Below are 18999 nucleotides of genomic sequence, written 5' to 3'. Positions count from 1 at the left end.
TCAAAATTCATATATATACTATTTAATTCACAAAAAATTCCAAAAAATATATTTCGCATTCGACTTTATTTTTTTTAACTCAATTTAATTAATTAGGTCGTCAGACCAATAATTAATTAAATCATTTGTTTTTAATTTGTGCCCTAATCAGGGTTTACGAAGATCATGCCATACACTAAAAATCTTCTTCTTCTGTGCATTTTCAGGGTTAGCAATATGGTTGATTCCGGCCGCGCGCCTATTCCGAAACACGAAGTTAAGTACTCTATTTAATTCAATCTAAATTTTTATTTGGTTTATTTTAATATTAGGGTTTGTTTCGCCTTCATCTTCTTCTGCCTTGTCTCCTTTCAGGGTTAACCTTAAAGCGTCCTATCAACCATATCAGATCAAATCCGAGCTAAGTACCCTCGCCTATTTAATTATTGTTTCTTTATCTTTATTTATTTATTCTTTGTTGTTTAGGGTCAATCTTGCCCGCCTTTGAATTAGTCATACACTCACCCAATTTTGTTATTTATTTGCCTTCTCAGGGTTTGTTAAGTGCCAAAGCGACAAGTCTGGTAACCCTGAACCCTATCTTAAATATTTTTTCTATTTTTATTATTACTTGTGTCAACCCTGATAAGGGATCCGCTGGTTACAATTTCCCGCCCCCTTTATTGCTTTATATTATTATATACGGCGTGGTTAGTAATCTTAGGGAGTGCAACTCTGAATCAATTAGAATAACTAAACACAAGATAATATAATCTGAATTGAATCACATGATTGGTGCACACACGCACGCTTTTTGGGTAACCCTCTCTTCTGTTGCTTGTTGCCTGTTGCCTGTTGCCTTTGTGTTTTTTGCAGAATAAGCCACGTCCCTCGAATATGAGGATACCTCAGCCATGTTGCCTCGATAAAAAGGTCACGACCCTAATGATGCTGCCTTCGATACACAAATGACCTCGACCCTCGGAAGTTGCCTACGAAAAAGGCTGAGGTATCTTCTGGCTTCCTACTAAATGGCTTATTCTGATCCTTGCCTTAGACTACCTGCCCTTCTATGGCATGGGACAGTCTTATGGCAAAGGATGCTTCGATGACCCTTCAACCTCCAAACGAAAGGCTTCCTGCCCTCTTATGGCAAGGATAGACCCTTTCATTCTGAAAGGCAAAAAGAGACCTATCATCTGAGTTTAAGGTAATTGCCCCTAATTGCCTTGCAATGCTCAAACTTTTTTTTATTATATTCTTTCCCATAATTTTTCAAAAGGGCAACGCTTATTCACAAGCTAAAGTCCCTATCTCTTTCATCTACTTTTTCTGAAAACGAGCAAGCAAAGCAATTAAGAGCCCATGGAAAACCATGGATGCAAAGGGTGCCTTACACCTTCCCTTTGCATAAATTACCCCCCGAACTCAGATTTCTTAAAAGGTTTTTTTTCTGTTTCTTTTTGCCTTTCCGAATATAGTTTGGATAAAATAAAAGTCGGTGGCGACTCTTGCTATCCGCACATTTTGATAAAGTCAGTTCACCGTATTACAGAACTGGCGACTCTGCTGGGGAGATTTCGATTAAGAGGGGTTACCTTAAAGGTTTAGGATTCATTTTAAAATGTTTTCTATTGTTTGCTTTGTTTGTTTTATTTTTCAGGGGCGTTTTGGGAAAACTGAAGGACGAATCCTATTCCCGGATTCAAGAACACTTAAGATTAGGAGTGGCATAGTCATGGAGACCCCCCTTGTGCATGCTTGGGGTTGGTCAAAATGAAGTTCACACTTGAGTTAGGCCTCCACTGGTTATTGTGTACCTCTTTTGCATGAGAGAGGTTTATGCATGTATCTTTGGGTGCGTCGGAGCTCAAGGACCTTTAGTTACCCTTAACCCATCCTGGCTTTTAGGAACGTAGTGGGAGGGCTATTCTTGGTGCATGCCAAGTTATGGTTGCTACCCGATACTACAGCTCAGATAGGTTTCTTCCTAAAGTATCATTGCGTGGTATGCATTTACCATGTTCGAGGGTGCTTTAGAGGGGGCTGACAATTCTGAGTCACTTGGTAGAACCCGTTGCTGAAATCTCCTTATCCATAGAAATGCCCTTGGGAAGGACACCTAATCAGACTCCATGCAAGCCATAAGCCAAAAATTGTGTGATTTGTGTGACTTATTTGTGTATGTGCATCATGCATACATGCATCATCCATAGCATGACTAACTCCATTCAAGGGATTAAAGGATTGTTAACCATAATTTGTTTTGTAGGTCATGGAAATTAAAGTTCGTAAGCCTTTTTGCCTTAGCTTTAAAGGAGTGCCTACACCTTTGAAGTTGCTTTGTGACAATGTCTCTGGTTCCCTCGTGCTTTCCGAGTCTCTTAATAAGCTAATCAGTTTGGTACGAACTAAAGTGGATGAAGCACTCCTCAACACCATGATCCGGTTTTATGATCCTCTACTACATTGCTTCACTTATAGGGATTTTCAGTTGGTTCCTACATTGGAAGAATTCTCTTCTATTTTAGGATTGCCGATACTTGATCAGATGCCCTACACTGGTGAAGAAGAGACTCCTAAGTTGGAAGATGTTGCTGCCGCATTGCATTTGCCTCGATCAGAAATCAAGAAAGTTTGGGTGAATAAAGGAGAATATACTGGTTTACCGATTGACTTCTTGTATAATCAAGCTGACATTTTGATTAATGCTACAAGTATGGATGCTCTTGAAAAAGTTCTTGCTTGCATAATCTATGGACAAGTGTTGTTCCCTCGCTATGATAAAATTGTGGATGTGATTGCTCTCAAGATCTTCATTAGTAACAATCCGGTTCCTACTTTATTGGGTGACTTGTTGCATTCCATCCATCATCGATCATCTAAAGGCAAAGGTTGTATTCTTGGATGTGCACCATTATTGCATAAGTGGTTTATTTCGCACTTATCCCGTTCTACGATAAGGAATGAAGAAGGTTTGACTTGGGCCCAAAGAATCATAAAGCTTTCCTACGACGATGTTATTTGGAGTCAAAAGGGGTTTGAAGGATCTCATTTGTTTGATAGTTGTGGAGATTTCCCGAATGTACCTCTTCTTGGTACTCGAGGGGGAATAACTTATAATCCTATTCTGGCTCGACATCAATTTGGTTTCGCTCTAAAAGACAAGCCTCGTTCCATATATCTTAGTGCAGAAAATTTTGATTATGGTGCGGACCCTACTGGAAAAAAGAAGTTGTTCATCAAAGCTTGGACCAAGGTGAAGAAAATAGGAGTAAGAGAATTAGGAATGAAGAATCACATCCCTTCAGATCTTTATTTTAAATGGGTTTATGATCGAGTGGTTGAGTATGGCATACCATATCCATCCGATACTCCTATAGTTCCAAGGGTTACTCCTCCCGTTGTTCATGTGGAAGTAGAACCATATGTACCCGCTCCTAATGAAGACCTTGCTGCCACCATTGCTTGCCTAAGACAAGAAAAAGCTGACTTGGAAAAACGCCTACGTGAAGTGGAAGAAGAAAAGGCAATAATGGCGGCCAATGCCAAAGAGCGCGATAGTATGCTTGATTACTTCTCCCGCAAATGGAAGATTGAAGACTTCATCTCTCCCGATCAGATACAATCATGGGAGCAAGAGATTGATAGACTTGTCCAAGAGAGAAATAAGATGATTAAGGCTCACAAGGAAGAAGTTCGAAGTTTGAAGAGAAAGCGCCGACTCGAAGATTGATTTCCTATTTGTTTTTATTATTATTATGTTATTTATTTTTAGAATATTTTAATGTAACTCTAAAAAAGATATAAAGCCATGAGCTCCTGAAACTTATTATTATTATTATTATTAATAACATTCTTTTTTTTATTTTCCTTTTGATATGTGTTAAAAGTCCTTTAATCTCTTGAAAACATTGCATATGCATAATCATATCATTCATAAACATCACATCACAGGTTTCATAAAAACAAATGCCTCATCTTTCCGCTGTTTATTTCAGCAAGAAAGATGGATGTCGAACAAACTGTCAAGAATCTCCAAGCTCAGAATGCTGAATTTCAAGCTCTGATTCTGAACCTGGCCAATGGGCAAAATGAACTGAAAGCTCTTCTGACTAAGAAGGAAAAGAAGACCCAGAAGCCCAAAGGAGTGATCAATCTGGGAAGAAGGTTCAAAGGTCGTCCCAGGAGGGCCGAGGATGCTGAAATCCCTAAGAATGAGGAAGATGAAGAGAGAGATGATCTCAGTGTCAAGAACAATCAGGGAAGCCATGTAGGTTCTGATGGTGAAGAAGAAGAAGAAGAAGACGAGTATCCCCAAGACGAGAATTACGCTGATGAGAAGTATAGGCTACTGGAAGAGCGTCTGAGAAGTGTGGAAATTCAGAAGGTACCTGGGTTGGATTTTGAAGAATTGGGACTCGTTCTTGGAGTCGTTATTCCGCAGAAATTCAAGACTCCCGCTTTTGCTAAGTATGATGGAATCTCTTGCCCTAAGATGCATCTGAGGTCTTATGTGAGAAAGATTCAACCTCACACTGCTGATAAGAGGCTCTGGATCCATTTCTTTCAAGAAAGTCTATCTGGAACTCAACTCGAATGGTATTATAAGCTGGAAAGTGCTAGCATCCGTACTTGGGAGGATTTGGTTGTGGCTTTCTACAAGCAATACCAATATAACTCTGATCTTGCACCGACTCGCATGCAACTTCAAAGCATGTCCATGGGTCCTAAAGAAAGTTTCAAGGAGTATGCTCAGAAATGGAGAGATTTGGCTGGGAGAGTCCAACCCTCTTTAAACGATAGGGAGTTAGTAGACATGTTCATGGGCACGCTAACTGGGCCATTCTATAGTCATCTGCTGGGTAGTTCTTCATCTGGGTTTACTGATCTCATCTTAACTGGAGAACGTGTGGAAAATGGTATTCGAAGTGGAAAGATCCAGGTGGGTTCTGCCTCTGGCACTACGAGGAAGCCATATCAAGGAAGAAATGAGTCTAATGCTATTCATAGTCAAAAGAGTCGTGGTAAGGAGGATCAGAATCAATCTGTTGGTGCCGTCCTTATCTCCGCACCAATATCTCAACAAGCTCCTAGACAAGACTACCAACACAAGACTGATAAACCAAGGAGAAAATATACCCCGATCAACATGCCTTTGTCTCAAGTCCTACAACATCTACTAAAGGCTAAACTGATCACTCTGAGAGATCCTCCAAAGTTTACCAATACCGCTAGTCCAACTTATGATCCTAAGGCTACGTGTGCTTACCATTCCAATGCCCCTGGACACAATGAGAATAATTGCTGGGCCTTGAAAAACAAAGTCCAAGACATGTTAGAAGCTGGTGAAATTGAATTTGACGCCCCTGAGACTCCTAACGTCATCACTGCTCCAATGCCAAAACATGACCATGCTGTTAATGCCATCATGGATACCATCCATGTCTATGATGTGAGAGATCTGTCGACTCCTCTCCCTGATATCAAGAGAAAGTTGTTGCGAGCTGGTTTATTTCCAGGTTGCGACCCTGACTGTTATTACTGTGCACTCATACCCGAGGGTTGTGAGAACCTGAAAAGAGGCATCCAAGGCTGGATGGATCGTGGCACTATCAGATTTGAGAAGACTCCCACTGTTGAAGAGTTGTGTGAGGGTTTCTCCCGTGGTTTGAAGTTCGAAGATGTATCTGTGATCTCTAAAGTACCACTAAAGATCCCTACCAAGGCTCCTTTCAAGATTTCTGCTGAACCCCGTGTGGCTCCGATCATTATCACTAAACCTGGTCCTATGCCATACTCATCTGACAAAGCTATCCCTTGGAATTATGGTTCTGAGGTCTATGTGCAAGGAGTTAAGCAAGAGCTTGAATTTGATGAGGTTTCTGAAGATGTCAATCCTGATGTAGGAAACATTGCTGGAACTAGTAAGGTGACGAGGAGTGGAAGGGTGTTTTCTCCAGAGATCTCCCCAAATGTTACTTCACCTACCATTACTACCACCCCGAATGCTGACGCTCATGGTAAAGGACCGCTGCCTGAACCTGAAACTGTCACTAGAAATGCGCCATCTGAAGAAACAAATGAGTTCCTGAAATACATCCGCAAGAGTGATTATGATATTGTTGAACAAATGGGGCATACTCCTTCCAAGATCTCTATGCTGTCGCTCCTGAGTTGTTCAAATACCCATGCCAAGGCTATGATGAAATTTCTAGAGGCTGCCCATGTACCACAAGAGATTTCTGTCACTCAACTCGAGAACTGTATTGCGAACTTAACAACTGATAACTACCTTGGGTTTTCTGATGCTGATCTAAGTCCTAGTGGGAGGAATCATAACAAGGCACTGCATATCTCCATTGAATGTGGTGGTACTACCCTGGCTCATGTACTAGTTGATGATGGCTCGTCTCTGAATGTGTTACCCAAGGTGGTGTTGGACAGACTCAAGGTCGATGGAATTGAGCTGAAATCTAGTAATGTGATAGTCAAAGCTTACGATGGCACTATGAGTACTTTGTATGGCGAAGTTGAGCTCCCCATCAGAGTAGGCGCCCAAACTTTTAATACTGTGTTCTACGTGATGGATATTCGTCCCGCCTATTCCTGTCTACTTGGGCGTCCCTGGATACATAAAGCAAATGCCGTGACTTCAACTCTCCATCAGAAGTTGAGATACCCAATGGAAGGCAAGATTGTCACTGTGCATGGTGAAGATGAATATTTGGTAAGTTTCGTAGATGAGACCAAGTATCTTGAGTTCACTGGAGAGACATTTGAATCACCCCGCATAGCACACGAATGGAAGCTTGAACCAGTTCCAGAAACTAAATATGTCTACACTCCTCCTAAAATTCCTGGAGATGTTCCTACAATGGCTTCCCTGAAAGACGCTAGGGCTGTGGTAGAAGAAGGTGGTTGCACTATCTGGGGGCAATTACCTGACATTCCGTATAAATCCAACAAATGGGGTTTAGGCTGCACTGCTAAGGATCAGAAGGGAACACCACCTCCTCGTTCAGAAGACTTGAAACATCACTTCATCAGCAAGGGAGTTAATGCCATTGAAGAAGACGAAGATAATCACAACCTGGACAAGTGGATCTTCCCTACATCAGACAAAGGGCTGGACAACTGGAAGGCCGAGGACATTGTTTCTATCTCTTATAGTCAGGAGTAATTGCCACTCTTAGTTTATTTCCTGCTTTTCTTTCATTTCCAATTTTAATTCTTGTACTTCAATAAAGACAATAAACTCTAAAGCCATGTGTCCTGCCCGAGGCACAATGGTCCACTTGTTAGGGCTTGTCATTTCATAAGCATATTTTCATTCAATAAAACATTGGACGTTTCGTATTCAAAATTGTGTGTTTGCCTTTATTTTTCCTTTATTTACTTTTCATAGCTATGTGTTCTCACACACACCCACATAATGCACTGCAGATCCACATCCACGCTGGATCCTGTTGATAACGATTCTGCTATTGCTAAATATGACTTCGAAAATCCGATCTATCAAGCTGAGGATGAAGGTGAGGATGGTTGTGAAGTGCCTAGAGAACTTGCCCGTTTATTAGAACAAGAAGAAAAGACTATACAACCGCACGAAGAGCCAATTGAAGTTGTGAACATAGGTACCGATGAAGAAAAGAAAGAAATCAAGATAGGGGCTGAATTAGAGGATGCTGTCAAGCAAAAGTTGATTCAGATGTTACGAGACAATGTTGAGATCTTCGCTTGGTCATACGAAGACATGCCTGGGCTCGATACTGATATTGTGGTTCATCGTTTACCCATCAAAGAGAATAGTCCTCCAGTTAAACAGAAGTTACGAAGAAGCAGACCAGACATGGCTCAGAAAATCAAAGAAGAGGTCGAGAAACAATTCAATGCTGGGTTCCTGAAAGTAGTGAGTTATCCGCCATGGATCGCCAATATAGTGCCCGTACCGAAGAAAGATGGAAAAGTCAGAATGTGTGTAGACTATAGAGATTTGAATCGAGCAAGTCCTAAAGATGATTTCCCATTACCACATATTGACATCCTGGTTGATAGTACTGCACAATGCAAGGTTTTTTCTTTTATGGATGGTTTCTCAGGTTACAATCAGATTAAGATGGCACCCGAAGACATGGAAAAGACGACTTTCACTACGCCTTGGGGCACTTTCTGTTACAAAGTCATGCCATTTGGGTTGAAGAATGCTGGGGCAACTTACCAACGTGCAATGGTAGCCTTATTCCATGACATGATCCACAAAGAAATAGAGGTCTATGTTGATGATATGATTGCAAAGTCCAATACTGAAGAAGAACATCTGGTCCATTTACAGAAGTTGTTTGATAGGTTGAAGAAGTACAAGTTGAGATTGAATCCAAACAAGTGCACCTTTGGCGTAAGGTCTGGTAAGCTGCTGGGTTTTGTTGTTAGTAGCAAAGGTATCGAAGTTGATCCTGCAAAAGTGAAAGCCATACAAGAAATGCCCGCTCCACGAAACGAGAAAGAAGTTAGAGGATTCCTGGGTCGACTAAATTACATTGCTAGATTTATCTCCCATCTGACCGCTACTTGTGAGCCAATCTTCAAGTTACTAAAGAAAGATCAAGTAGTGAAATGGAACGACCAATGTCAAGAAGCCTTTGACAAAATAAAGGAGTACCTGCAAGAACCTCCGATCATGATACCACCTGCAGAAGGAAGACCTCTAATTATGTACTTAACAGTGTTAGAGAACTCAATGGGGTGCGTACTGGGGCAACATGACGAGTCCGGTCGAAAAGAGCATGCAATATACTACCTTAGCAAAAAGTTTACCTACTGTGAAACAAGATACTCACTACTCGAGAAAACTTGCTGTGCTTTGGCATGGGCTGCTCGCCGACTAAGACAGTATATGTTGAACCATACCACTTTGTTGATTTCCCGAATGGATCCCATCAAGTATGTATTCGAGAAACCGGCTCTCTCTGGACGAATAGCAAGATGGCAAATGATACTAACAGAGTATGACATCCAATACACAACACAGAAGGCAATCAAAGGTAGTGTGGTAGCAGATCATTTGGCACAACAAGCGGTAGATGACTACCAGTCGATGAATTTCGAATTTCCAGATGAAGATGTGATGCTTGTTACTGACTATGAACAACCTGGCCCGGATGAAGGACCTGAACCAGGATCCCGATGGACTATGGTTTTCGATGGAGCTTCAAACGCACTTGGTAATGGCATTGGCGCCATAATTGTCTCTCTTGCTGGTGGACACACCCCATTCACCGCAAGATTATGTTTCGACTGCACCAACAATATGGCTGAGTATGAAGCGTGTATCTTGGGGCTCAGAGCTGCTATCGATTTAAGGATCAAATTCCTGGAAGTGTATGGGGATTCGGCACTAGTAATCAGCCAAATCAGAGGGGAATGGGATACAAAACATCCTAATCTCATACCCTATAAGGAGTTCGTACTATCCTTAATTCCATATTTTGAAGAGATTACTTTCGAACATATTCCCCGAGAAGAGAATCAGCTGGCCGATGCGTTAGCTACTATGTCATCTATGTTCAAAGTCAATTGGGATAATGAGGCTCCTATAGTTATCATTGAAAGACATGACGAACCCGCATATTGTTATGAGATAGTTGACGACGAGGCTGAAGAGAAACCATGGTTTTACGAAGTAAAAAGGTACCTCGAGACTCAAGAATACCCTGAAGGGGCATCCATTAATGACAAGAAGTTCTTAAGAAGATTCGCATCCAAATTCTTTCTGAGCAATGGGACTTTATACAAGCGCAACCATGATTCAACCCTGCTTCGTTGTGTGAACAAGAAAGAAGCTGAAAAGATCATGGAAGACATGCATGATGGTACTTTTGGGACCCACTCTAGTGGACATACTATGGCCAAGAAGATTCTAAGAGCAGGGTACTACTGGTCTACTATGGAAACTGACTGTCACCACCATTCAAGAACTTGTCACAAGTGCCAGATATACGCCGACAAAGTACACGTGCCTCCCGTTCCTCTAAATGTACTAACTGCTCCCTGGCCCTTTGCAATGTGGGGCATTGATATGATCGGAGAAATTAAGCCTACCGCTTCTAACGGACATCATTTCATTCTAGTAGCCATCGACTATTTCACTAAATGGGTAGAAGCTGCTTCATTTGCCTCCGTAACCAAGAATGTGGTGGCTCGATTCATTAAACACAACCTCATCTGTCGGTATGGCATTCCCGAAAGAATCATCACTGATAATGGTACCAATCTGAACAATAAGATGATCACTGAGCTCTGCACACAATTCAATATCAAACATCACAATTCTTCGCCTTATAGACCAAAGATGAATGGCGCTGTGGAGGCCGCCAACAAAAACATTAAAAAGATTGTGCAGAAAATGACTGTGACTTACAAGGATTGGCATGAAATGTTACCATTTGCTCTTCATGGTTACCGTACCTCCGCACGTACATCAACTGGGGCAACCCCTTTCTCATTAGTCTATGGTATGGAAGCTGTATTACCAATTGAAGTTCAGATACCATCATTAAGGATCATGAAAGAAGCAGAACTAGATGAAGATGAATGGATCCAGACCCGACTAGATCAGATAAACTTGATTGACGAAAAGAGGCTCACGGCTGTTTGTCATGGACAACTGTATCAGAAACGTATGATCAAGGCGTTTAACAAAAGAGTCAAACAACAAGTTTATCGAGTTGGTGACTTGGTCATAAAGAGAATCATTCTGCCACAAGGTGATCCTAGGGGCAAGTGGACTCCCACCTATGAAGGACCATTCGTCATCAAGAAAATCTTCTCTGGAGGAGCAATGATACTCACTACTATGGATGGAGAGGACTTCCCGCAACCTGTGAACGCAGACATAGTCAAAAAATACTACGCATAAACATGACCCGCTAGGTCGACGTGCCTAGGCAAAAGTAAGGGCGCCCCGGCAAACCAAAAGGGTTTGGGCAAAAATTAGGGATATATATATAAAAAATGTGTACACCCGTCAAGTTGAAAACCCGAAAGGGCGACTTGGGCAAAAAAGGGTATCCTGCTAGACTGAAAACCTGAAAAGGCGGTCTGGGCAAAAGTTAAGGATTAAGCGTACGACTATGTCTCGTTCATATCATCCATCAATCAGACGCATCTACAACAACAAGTTCAAAGGGCTCAGATCAACTCAGTCATCTTTCTCTGACAAGCATGGGATGAGATGCTCGAAGACATAATAGCAATAGCAGAGTGGAAACTCAATAGGATTATTTTTACATAGCTACTTTTTCTTTTGTCTTTTGTACCTTTTCAGAAACACACAATATGTTTTATCTTGCCTATTTATGGCTCTTCTCAATACAATTTACTTCTTTCTTTCAAATTCATTTTCTTTTTGTCTTTTCGAATACGCAAACGTCCAATGATAATTTTTGAATGAACATATGCATATGAATTTATTTTCTTCCATAAGAATATCCGTAGGAAAGGCAAAGAGACAATGTCCGAGGTAGTCAAAGAATCCTCCTGCAATTCAATTGACATGGATGTACCCCCACAGAGCAATCATTAAGAAGATGTCTTCCAACAACAAAGGCATGGCTCCCCAGCACGGTTTACATCCCTATTTTCTCTGTATCCCAATCAGGGAATATCAAGTTACTGATCATCCCCCAAGCAGAAATCATAAATCCCCAGCTGAGCACCTTTCAAGACGAAATCAAACATCAAGATTAAACATCTGAAGATTTATTTTCTCGACAACATAAATCATATTCGCATACCATATGACACAAACATATTCATACATCGCATACATCGCTGCATAACAAATCCATAACATGCAAAGTTTCTCATTTATTTTGAGATACTCATCACGTAAACACATGCATCATGACATGGCATAAAGAAAACTAACCTCTACTTTTCAGGATACCACTATCTCCATTTACAAGAGTTAAGTCGACACCTTTGACGGTTCCTTAACAATCTATTTTCAAGTATTAAGTCGATACCTTTGACGGTTCCTTAATATATCAAGAGTTAAGTCGACACCTTTGACGGTTCCTTAACGACACACTTCAGATATAAGTCGATACCTTTGACGGTTCCTTATACAATCTATCTACATATCTGAGTCGATACCTTTAACGGTGCCTCAATGATATGCTTCAGAGTTAAGTCGATACCTTTGACGGTTCCTTAACAACCCACATCAAGAGTTAAGTCGACACCTTTGACGGTTCCTTAACGACATACTTCAGATATAAGTCGACACCTTTGACGGTTCCTTATACAATCTATCCGCATATCTGAGTCGATACCTTTGACGGTGCCTCAACAATATGCTTCGAATTTAAGTCGATACCTTTGACGGTTCCTTAAATAACCCAACACAGATTTGAGTCGATACCTTTGACGGTTCCTCAACATTCAAAAGAGGGAAGACAGCAAAAACAGAAATTGCGTAACAATCTATACTCCAACAGCTATCAGATGGCATCTACAAGCCCATCTCCGACAAAAGTCCCTACTTCAAATAGGGCAAATTTCTTGGTATTCTAGTGTTCAATCACCTTCTACCTTCAGATACCGACTGGCATACTAACCATTCTACATCTTCAGGTTTAAGATAATTGAACACGGGCAGCTGTCATACCCCAAAATTTGCCCATGTTATTTTCCACACATAAAATCAAAACAAAAGACAAAGCTCCAAAACACACTCTCCTGTACAAAAGTTCTGAATTAGGGTTTGACTAATTCAATGGAAAATCATTGAATCAATGGCTCAAGGTGGCTCCATAGGGTCACCAACATCCCAAAGCATCTCTATATAAAGTTTCAAGTCAAACAGAGCAAATTTAGTCCCTCAAATCCTGATTAGGTCAACAGTCGACTCTCAAGGGTAAAACAGTCATTTCAAGACAAAATACAGTCAAAGTTCAAGATATTTGGTCAACAACATCCTCATAACCCTAAAATCATCATTTGATCAAGGGTTGATCATGATGATGCAAGGAAAGATCAGAGAAGTCAAAAGTCAAGAGTTACTATTTTGGGCATGAACTAAAAAAGTCAACCAAACTTTGAAAATTCACCAAATATTCATACTTCATCAGAAAAATTCTCACCAAAGCTCATTTTGAAGGGAATTCATCCCTCTGTTCAATGGTTCAAGAATCAGAGCTCATAGGTCAATGGTTTAAGAGATATGGCTTCATACATTATAGGTCCTTTTCAAAAGTCAACCGAAAGACACTTTTTTTAAAAGGACATAAAATGAGAATGGAAAATAATTTTGATATGAGACCAAAGACATTGGTTAGAGGACTCTCTAAGGTTTCTAAAAAGTCTTAGAATACTTCCATATCTCAAAAATTGAGAGAGATAGACCTTGTCAAAGTTGGGCTATTTTGGAGGGAAAAATGTGAAAGAATTTTGAAAATCTTGCTAATGGGCCTATATTTTTAAGATCCAAACTTGTTCCTTATGATATTAAGGGCCCATAAATCATTTGCCACGAATTTATTTGATTTTTAATAATTTTATAAGAATTTTTACTCATTTAAGATTCATTAAAATTAAGGAAAATCAAAAGATTTTAAAGAAAATTTGTTTTGAATCAAATCCAATTTATATTTACTCCAATATTCAATCAAATTTCGTGCACCTAATGAATGGAATAATTGAATTAAATTTTAGGCAATTATAGAAAGATTTCATAACATATTTTCAATCAAATTTTCACAAATTGCAAAAATTAGATTCAAATGGATTCTCTCCATATTTGTTAACCTATTTCATCCACCTATAAGTAGTAAACAAATCCAGAACCCTAGGGCACGTTTTACTGCCTCCAAGAGCTCCAAACCCGAGTGCAAAGATTCAAGAAAAATCTCAAACTTGATTTTGGACTACAAGCCAATTCGAGGCATTTGATCAATCCCAGAACGTTCCTGGACTACCATTGAGTGATTTCAGATCGTTTTCGAACGCAAAAACATCAAGAATTACGCACTGTAAGTCGTTCTTGGTCGATTTCTAAATCCATTCGATTCAATGTAGTCATGCATTCATTCTCAAATCTAATTGCACATTCATGTTTAGAATTGTTTGTTTATGGTTCCTGGATAATTTGGCACATTATTATGTTGTTATGAGCATGATGCCATGTTAGGGCATAAAGCTCCGATTTAGGGCTTTTCTGTACAAGTAAAATCAGGTTCAATTATTGCCATGGTTGTGTTCGCGAGGATCAGACGAATCGAACGGTAAGGGTGCGCCAGATTTCTGTATTGGTTCAGTGCCATTCGCTATTTTTTTTGTTTAAGGTGCAGGGTCTTTTATAGCGCTCCAGGCAAAAAGCGCTGTAAAAACGCTTTCTGCAAAATCTCAAGGAAGGGGACGATGCGTTGGCAGTCTCCCATTCGCCAGAAAACGCGCGCGTTTTGGTTTTGAATCCTGGAGATCTGGCGCGTTAAGAAACACAGCATACCATGCGCCCTCGCAATCTCAGTCGTCCATCTCACTAAGCTACGGATCCAACGAGCTGCAGCAGCAGGTGCATCATGAATGGCTACACGCGCGCTACACCTGATCTGAAGTTGAGTTTTTCTGAATTTTTTTTTATTTTTAATTATGCAGTCTTTTGTTTTTATTTTTATACATATATATACTTTGTTTTTTTTATTTATTCTAAAAGCTATATAAAAACTATATAAAAATTTTATAAAAATCTTTTATATGTTTATTTTATTAATTTAAAATAATATATTCACATATAATTGTTTAATTGTTTAATTGTTTAATAAGTTTAATTTATCTTTTAAATACTTTTAAATGTCTTCAAAATTCATATATATACTATTTAATTCACAAAAAATTCCAAAAAATATATTTCGCATTCGACTTTATTTTTTTTAACTCAATTTAATTAATTAGGTCGTCAGACCAATAATTAATTAAATCATTTATTTTTAATTTGTGCCCTAATCAGGGTTTACGAAGATCATGCCATACACTAAAAATCTTCTTCTTCTGTGCATTTTCAGGGTTAGCAATATGGTTGATTCCGGCCGCGCGCCTATTCCGAAACACGAAGTTAAGTACTCTATTTAATTCAATCTAAATTTTTATTTGGTTTATTTTAATATTAGGGTTTGTTTCGCCTTCATCTTCTTCTGCCTTGTCTCCTTTCAGGGTTAACCTTAAAGCGTCCTATCAACCATATCAGATCAAATCCGAGCTAAGTACCCTCGCCTATTTAATTATTGTTTCTTTATCTTTATTTATTTATTCTTTGTTGTTTAGGGTCAATCTTGCCCGCCTTTGAATTAGTCATACACTCACCCAATTTTGTTATTTATTTGCCTTCTCAGGGTTTGTTAAGTGCCAAAGCGACAAGTCTGGTAACCCTGAACCCTATCTTAAATATTTTTTCTATTTTTATTATTACTTGTGTCAACCCTGATAAGGGATCCGCTGGTTACAATTTCCCGCCCCCTTTATTGCTTTATATTATTATATACGGCGTGGTTAGTAATCTTAGGGAGTGCAACTCTGAATCAATTAGAATAACTAAACACAAGATAATATAATCTGAATTGAATCACATGATTGGTGCACACACGCACGCTTTTTGGGTAACCCTCTCTTCTGTTGCTTGTTGCCTGTTGCCTGTTGCCTGTTGCCTTTGTGTTTTTTGCAGAATAAGCCACGTCCCTCGAATATGAGGATACCTCAGCCATGTTGCCTCGATAAAAAGGTCACGACCCTAATGATGCTACCTTCGATACACAAATGACCTCGACCCTCGGAAGTTGCCTACGAAAAAGGCTGAGGTATCTTCTGGCTGCCTACTAAATGGCTTATTCTGATCCTTGCCTTAGACTACCTGCCCTTCTATGGCATGGGACAGTCTTATGGCAAAGGATGCTTCGATGACCCTTCAACCTCCAAACGAAAGGCTTCCTGCCCTCTTATGGCAAGGATAGACCCTTTCATTCTGAAAGGCAAAAAGAGACCTATCATCTGAGTTTAAGGTAATTGCCCCTAATTGCCTTGCAATGCTCAAACTTTTTTTTATTATATTCTTTCCCATAATTTTTCAAAAGGGCAACGCTTATTCACAAGCTAAAGTCCCTATCTCTTTCATCTACTTTTTCTGAAAACGAGCAAGCAAAGCAATTAAGAGCCCATGGAAAACCATGGATGCAAAGGGTGCCTTACACCTTCCCTTTGCATAAATTACCCCCCGAACTCAGATTTCTTAAAAGGTTTTTTTTCTGTTTCTTTTTGCCTTTCCGAATATAGTTTGGATAAAATAAAAGTCGGTGGCGACTCTTGCTATCCGCACATTTTGATAAAGTCAGTTCACCGTATTACAATAACATTCAGCAAAATAGTCCTACATTTATGATGATTTCTGAAAAGCTTCTTTTGATCATCATTCATTTCTTGCTTGGTAAGCCTTACACCAGTAGCTTTCACTGGATGTTTGTAACCATCCATTAGGAGATCCCAAAGTTCACCATCTAGACCAAGAAAGTAACTTTCCAGTTTGTCTTTCCAGTATTCAAAGTTTTCACCATCAAATGCTGGTGGTCTAGTGTAACCATTGTTACCATTTCAATTGTATTGCTCAGTAGAGCCAGATGTAGATGTGAGTTCTTCACCAGCCATCTTTTACTGAAGCGTTTTTCTCTTCCTGAATCTTTTCTAGACACGGTTAAGTGCTTGCACCTTAGAACTGGCGCTTTGATGCCAACTGAAGGATAGAAAAACACTTAGAAAGGGGGGGTTTGAATAAGTGTAGCCTAAAAACTTGAATGGTAAATACAAATTGCACAGTTATTTTTATCCTAGTTCGTTGTTAACTAAACTACTCCAGTCCACCCCCTTGGAGTGATTTACCTCACCTGAGGATTTAATCCACTAATCTCAATAGATTAAAATGGTTTTCCACTTAGCCCGCGACTAAGTCTTCTAGAGTATTCTGATCACAACCTGATCACTCTAGGAACAACTGCTTAGACACAAGCTAAGACTTTCTAGAGTATCCTGACCACCACGTGATCACTCTAGTTTCAACTGCTTAGACACAAGCTAAGACTTCCTAGAGTATCCTGATCACACTTGATCACTCTAGTTACTTACAAATTAATGTAATCAAATTCTAAGAGTATTACAATGCTTCTGAAAAGCTTTAATCACAATAGTGATATTTCTCTTAAAGTTTAAGCTTAATCTCACTAATATATTACAGCAGCAATGTAGTGAGCTTTGATGAATATGAAGTTTGTGAGCTTTGATTTGAACAGGGTTTCAGCATGTTTGTATTCACATAATTCGTCACATTTCTTCTCATCAGAACTTCATATATATAGGCACTTGAGAAGATGACTGTTGGGACCATTTAATGCTTTGCGTATTCCGTACAACATTGCATTTAATGTTTCACTCTTTTGTCAACTACCTCGAGCCTTGTTTACGATGTGTCTACTGACTTTGCCTTTAATAGCTTCTAACGTTCCTTTTGTCAGTCAGCGTAGCCTACCATCTTGTACTTGCTTCTGATCTGATGTTTGTGTATACAACGTTTGAATATCATCAGAGTCAAACAGTTTAGTGCAGAGCATATTCTTGTCTTCTGACCTTGAAGTGCTTCTGAGCGTGATACCATGAGAACTTCAGTGCTTGTGCTTCTGAACTCAAGTTCTTCTGATGCTTCCATAGACCCATGTTCTGATTCTACTTTGACCATCTTCTGATGTCTTGCCAGACCATGATCTGATGTTGCATGCTGAACCTTCTGAGTCAGTGCTTCTTGCGCTGAATTTGTGCATACTCTTTTTATAATTCCTGAAATGGAAATTTCATAGTATTAGAGTACCACATTATCTCATACAAAATTCATATCCTTGTTATCATCAAAACTAAGAATATTGATCAGAACAAATCTTGTTCTAACAGAGAATGGATCCATGGAGTGGCTGTTGTGCCTTCAACAATGCACCAAAAGGTTGACTATCTGGAGAGAATATGGGATCGTCGAGAATATAGAAGGAGACCAGAGTTACTACATGTCTGAAGTGAATCAAGTCAACAAAACAAGCTTCGACAAAAACCTGGCCAACATAGGCCCATGTCAGGCGACAGAGGAGATATATTCTCCAAATAAGAATGCTTTGTACTACTTATCTCTTCACCCTAATGGGTTTCAATGGAATAGAGAGATAATGGGAGATCCTGAAGAAACGGAGCACATCGAAGGACTATTTGGAACACGGCCAACTGGCTGGGACGAAGATGTTGAATATGTCTGAGTTATCCTTCTTCGAAAAGATTTCGGCTTACATAGCCGAGAATATAAGAAAAGCGGCTTTAAAAGCCGAAATATCAAAAATGGTTGTCGAAGCCATACAAAAAGAATCAGAAGTACCAGGTCCAGGGGTGCACTTTATTCCAAAAACCCCAGACGCAAGGACCTCTGAGAACAAGTTTCAAGCGAACAAACAAGTCAAAGACTAGACTCCATTTATGATGAGGAACCTTTGGGATTTGAAATATATCTGATGGAAGCAAATGTAAAGATGTTGGCTTAAGACCCACTCGAAGAAGTAGATCTTGGAGACGGAAGTTTGAAGAGGGTCACGTATATTAGCGAAAAGTTAGAACCAGCCTTAAAAATAAAGGTCATTGCGTTACTAAAACAAAATAAAGATTGTTTTGCTTGGGACTATGATGAGATGCCTTGTTTGGAGAGAGAGTTGGTCGAATTGAGATTGCCAATAAAAGAAGGGAAGAAGCCCATCAAGCAAACTCCAAGAAGATTCGTACCAGAAATTCTCTCGAAGATTAAATCAGAAGTCGAAAGGCTTCTTCGTTGCAAATTCATTAGGACTACAAGGTATGTCGAATGGATTGCCAATATAGTACCTGTTATAAAAAAGAATGGTTCTTGAGAGTATGTATAGATTTTCGTGATTTTAATGCAGCAACCCCTAA

At 39.6% G+C, this 18999-nt stretch overlaps 1 protein-coding gene across 1 annotated transcript; it reads left to right on the top strand.

Annotated features, from left to right (window-relative positions):
- The first annotated feature begins 2254 nt into the window (after positions 1 to 2254).
- LOC131614081 (uncharacterized) lies at positions 2255 to 18317 on the top strand. Its single transcript, XM_058885709.1, has 3 exons — positions 2255 to 2954; positions 3144 to 3542; positions 17965 to 18317. The coding sequence occupies exons 1-3, from the start codon at positions 2255 to 2257 to the stop codon at positions 18315 to 18317; spliced, it is 1452 nt and encodes a 483-aa protein (XP_058741692.1).
- The last annotated feature ends 682 nt before the right edge of the window (positions 18318 to 18999 follow it).

Source organism: Vicia villosa, linkage group LG6 (assembly GCF_029867415.1).
Source record: "Vicia villosa cultivar HV-30 ecotype Madison, WI linkage group LG6, Vvil1.0, whole genome shotgun sequence".
NCBI lineage: Eukaryota > Viridiplantae > Streptophyta > Magnoliopsida > Fabales > Fabaceae > Vicia > Vicia villosa.
This window is presented reverse-complemented; position numbering and strand designations above follow the sequence as displayed.

Bases quoted from the DNA above. Each gene is read 5' to 3' on its own strand.
- LOC131614081 (XM_058885709.1), top strand. From the start codon at position 2,255: ATGGAAATTAAAGTTCGTAAGCCTTTTTGCCTTAGCTTTAAAGGAGTG. The intron at 2,955-3,143 runs GTTTGACTTGGG...TCGCTCTAAAAG, and splicing joins TACGATAAGGAATGAAGAAG to ACAAGCCTCGTTCCATATAT. The intron at 3,543-17,964 runs GTATGCTTGATT...TTGTTCTAACAG, and splicing joins CAATGCCAAAGAGCGCGATA to AGAATGGATCCATGGAGTGG.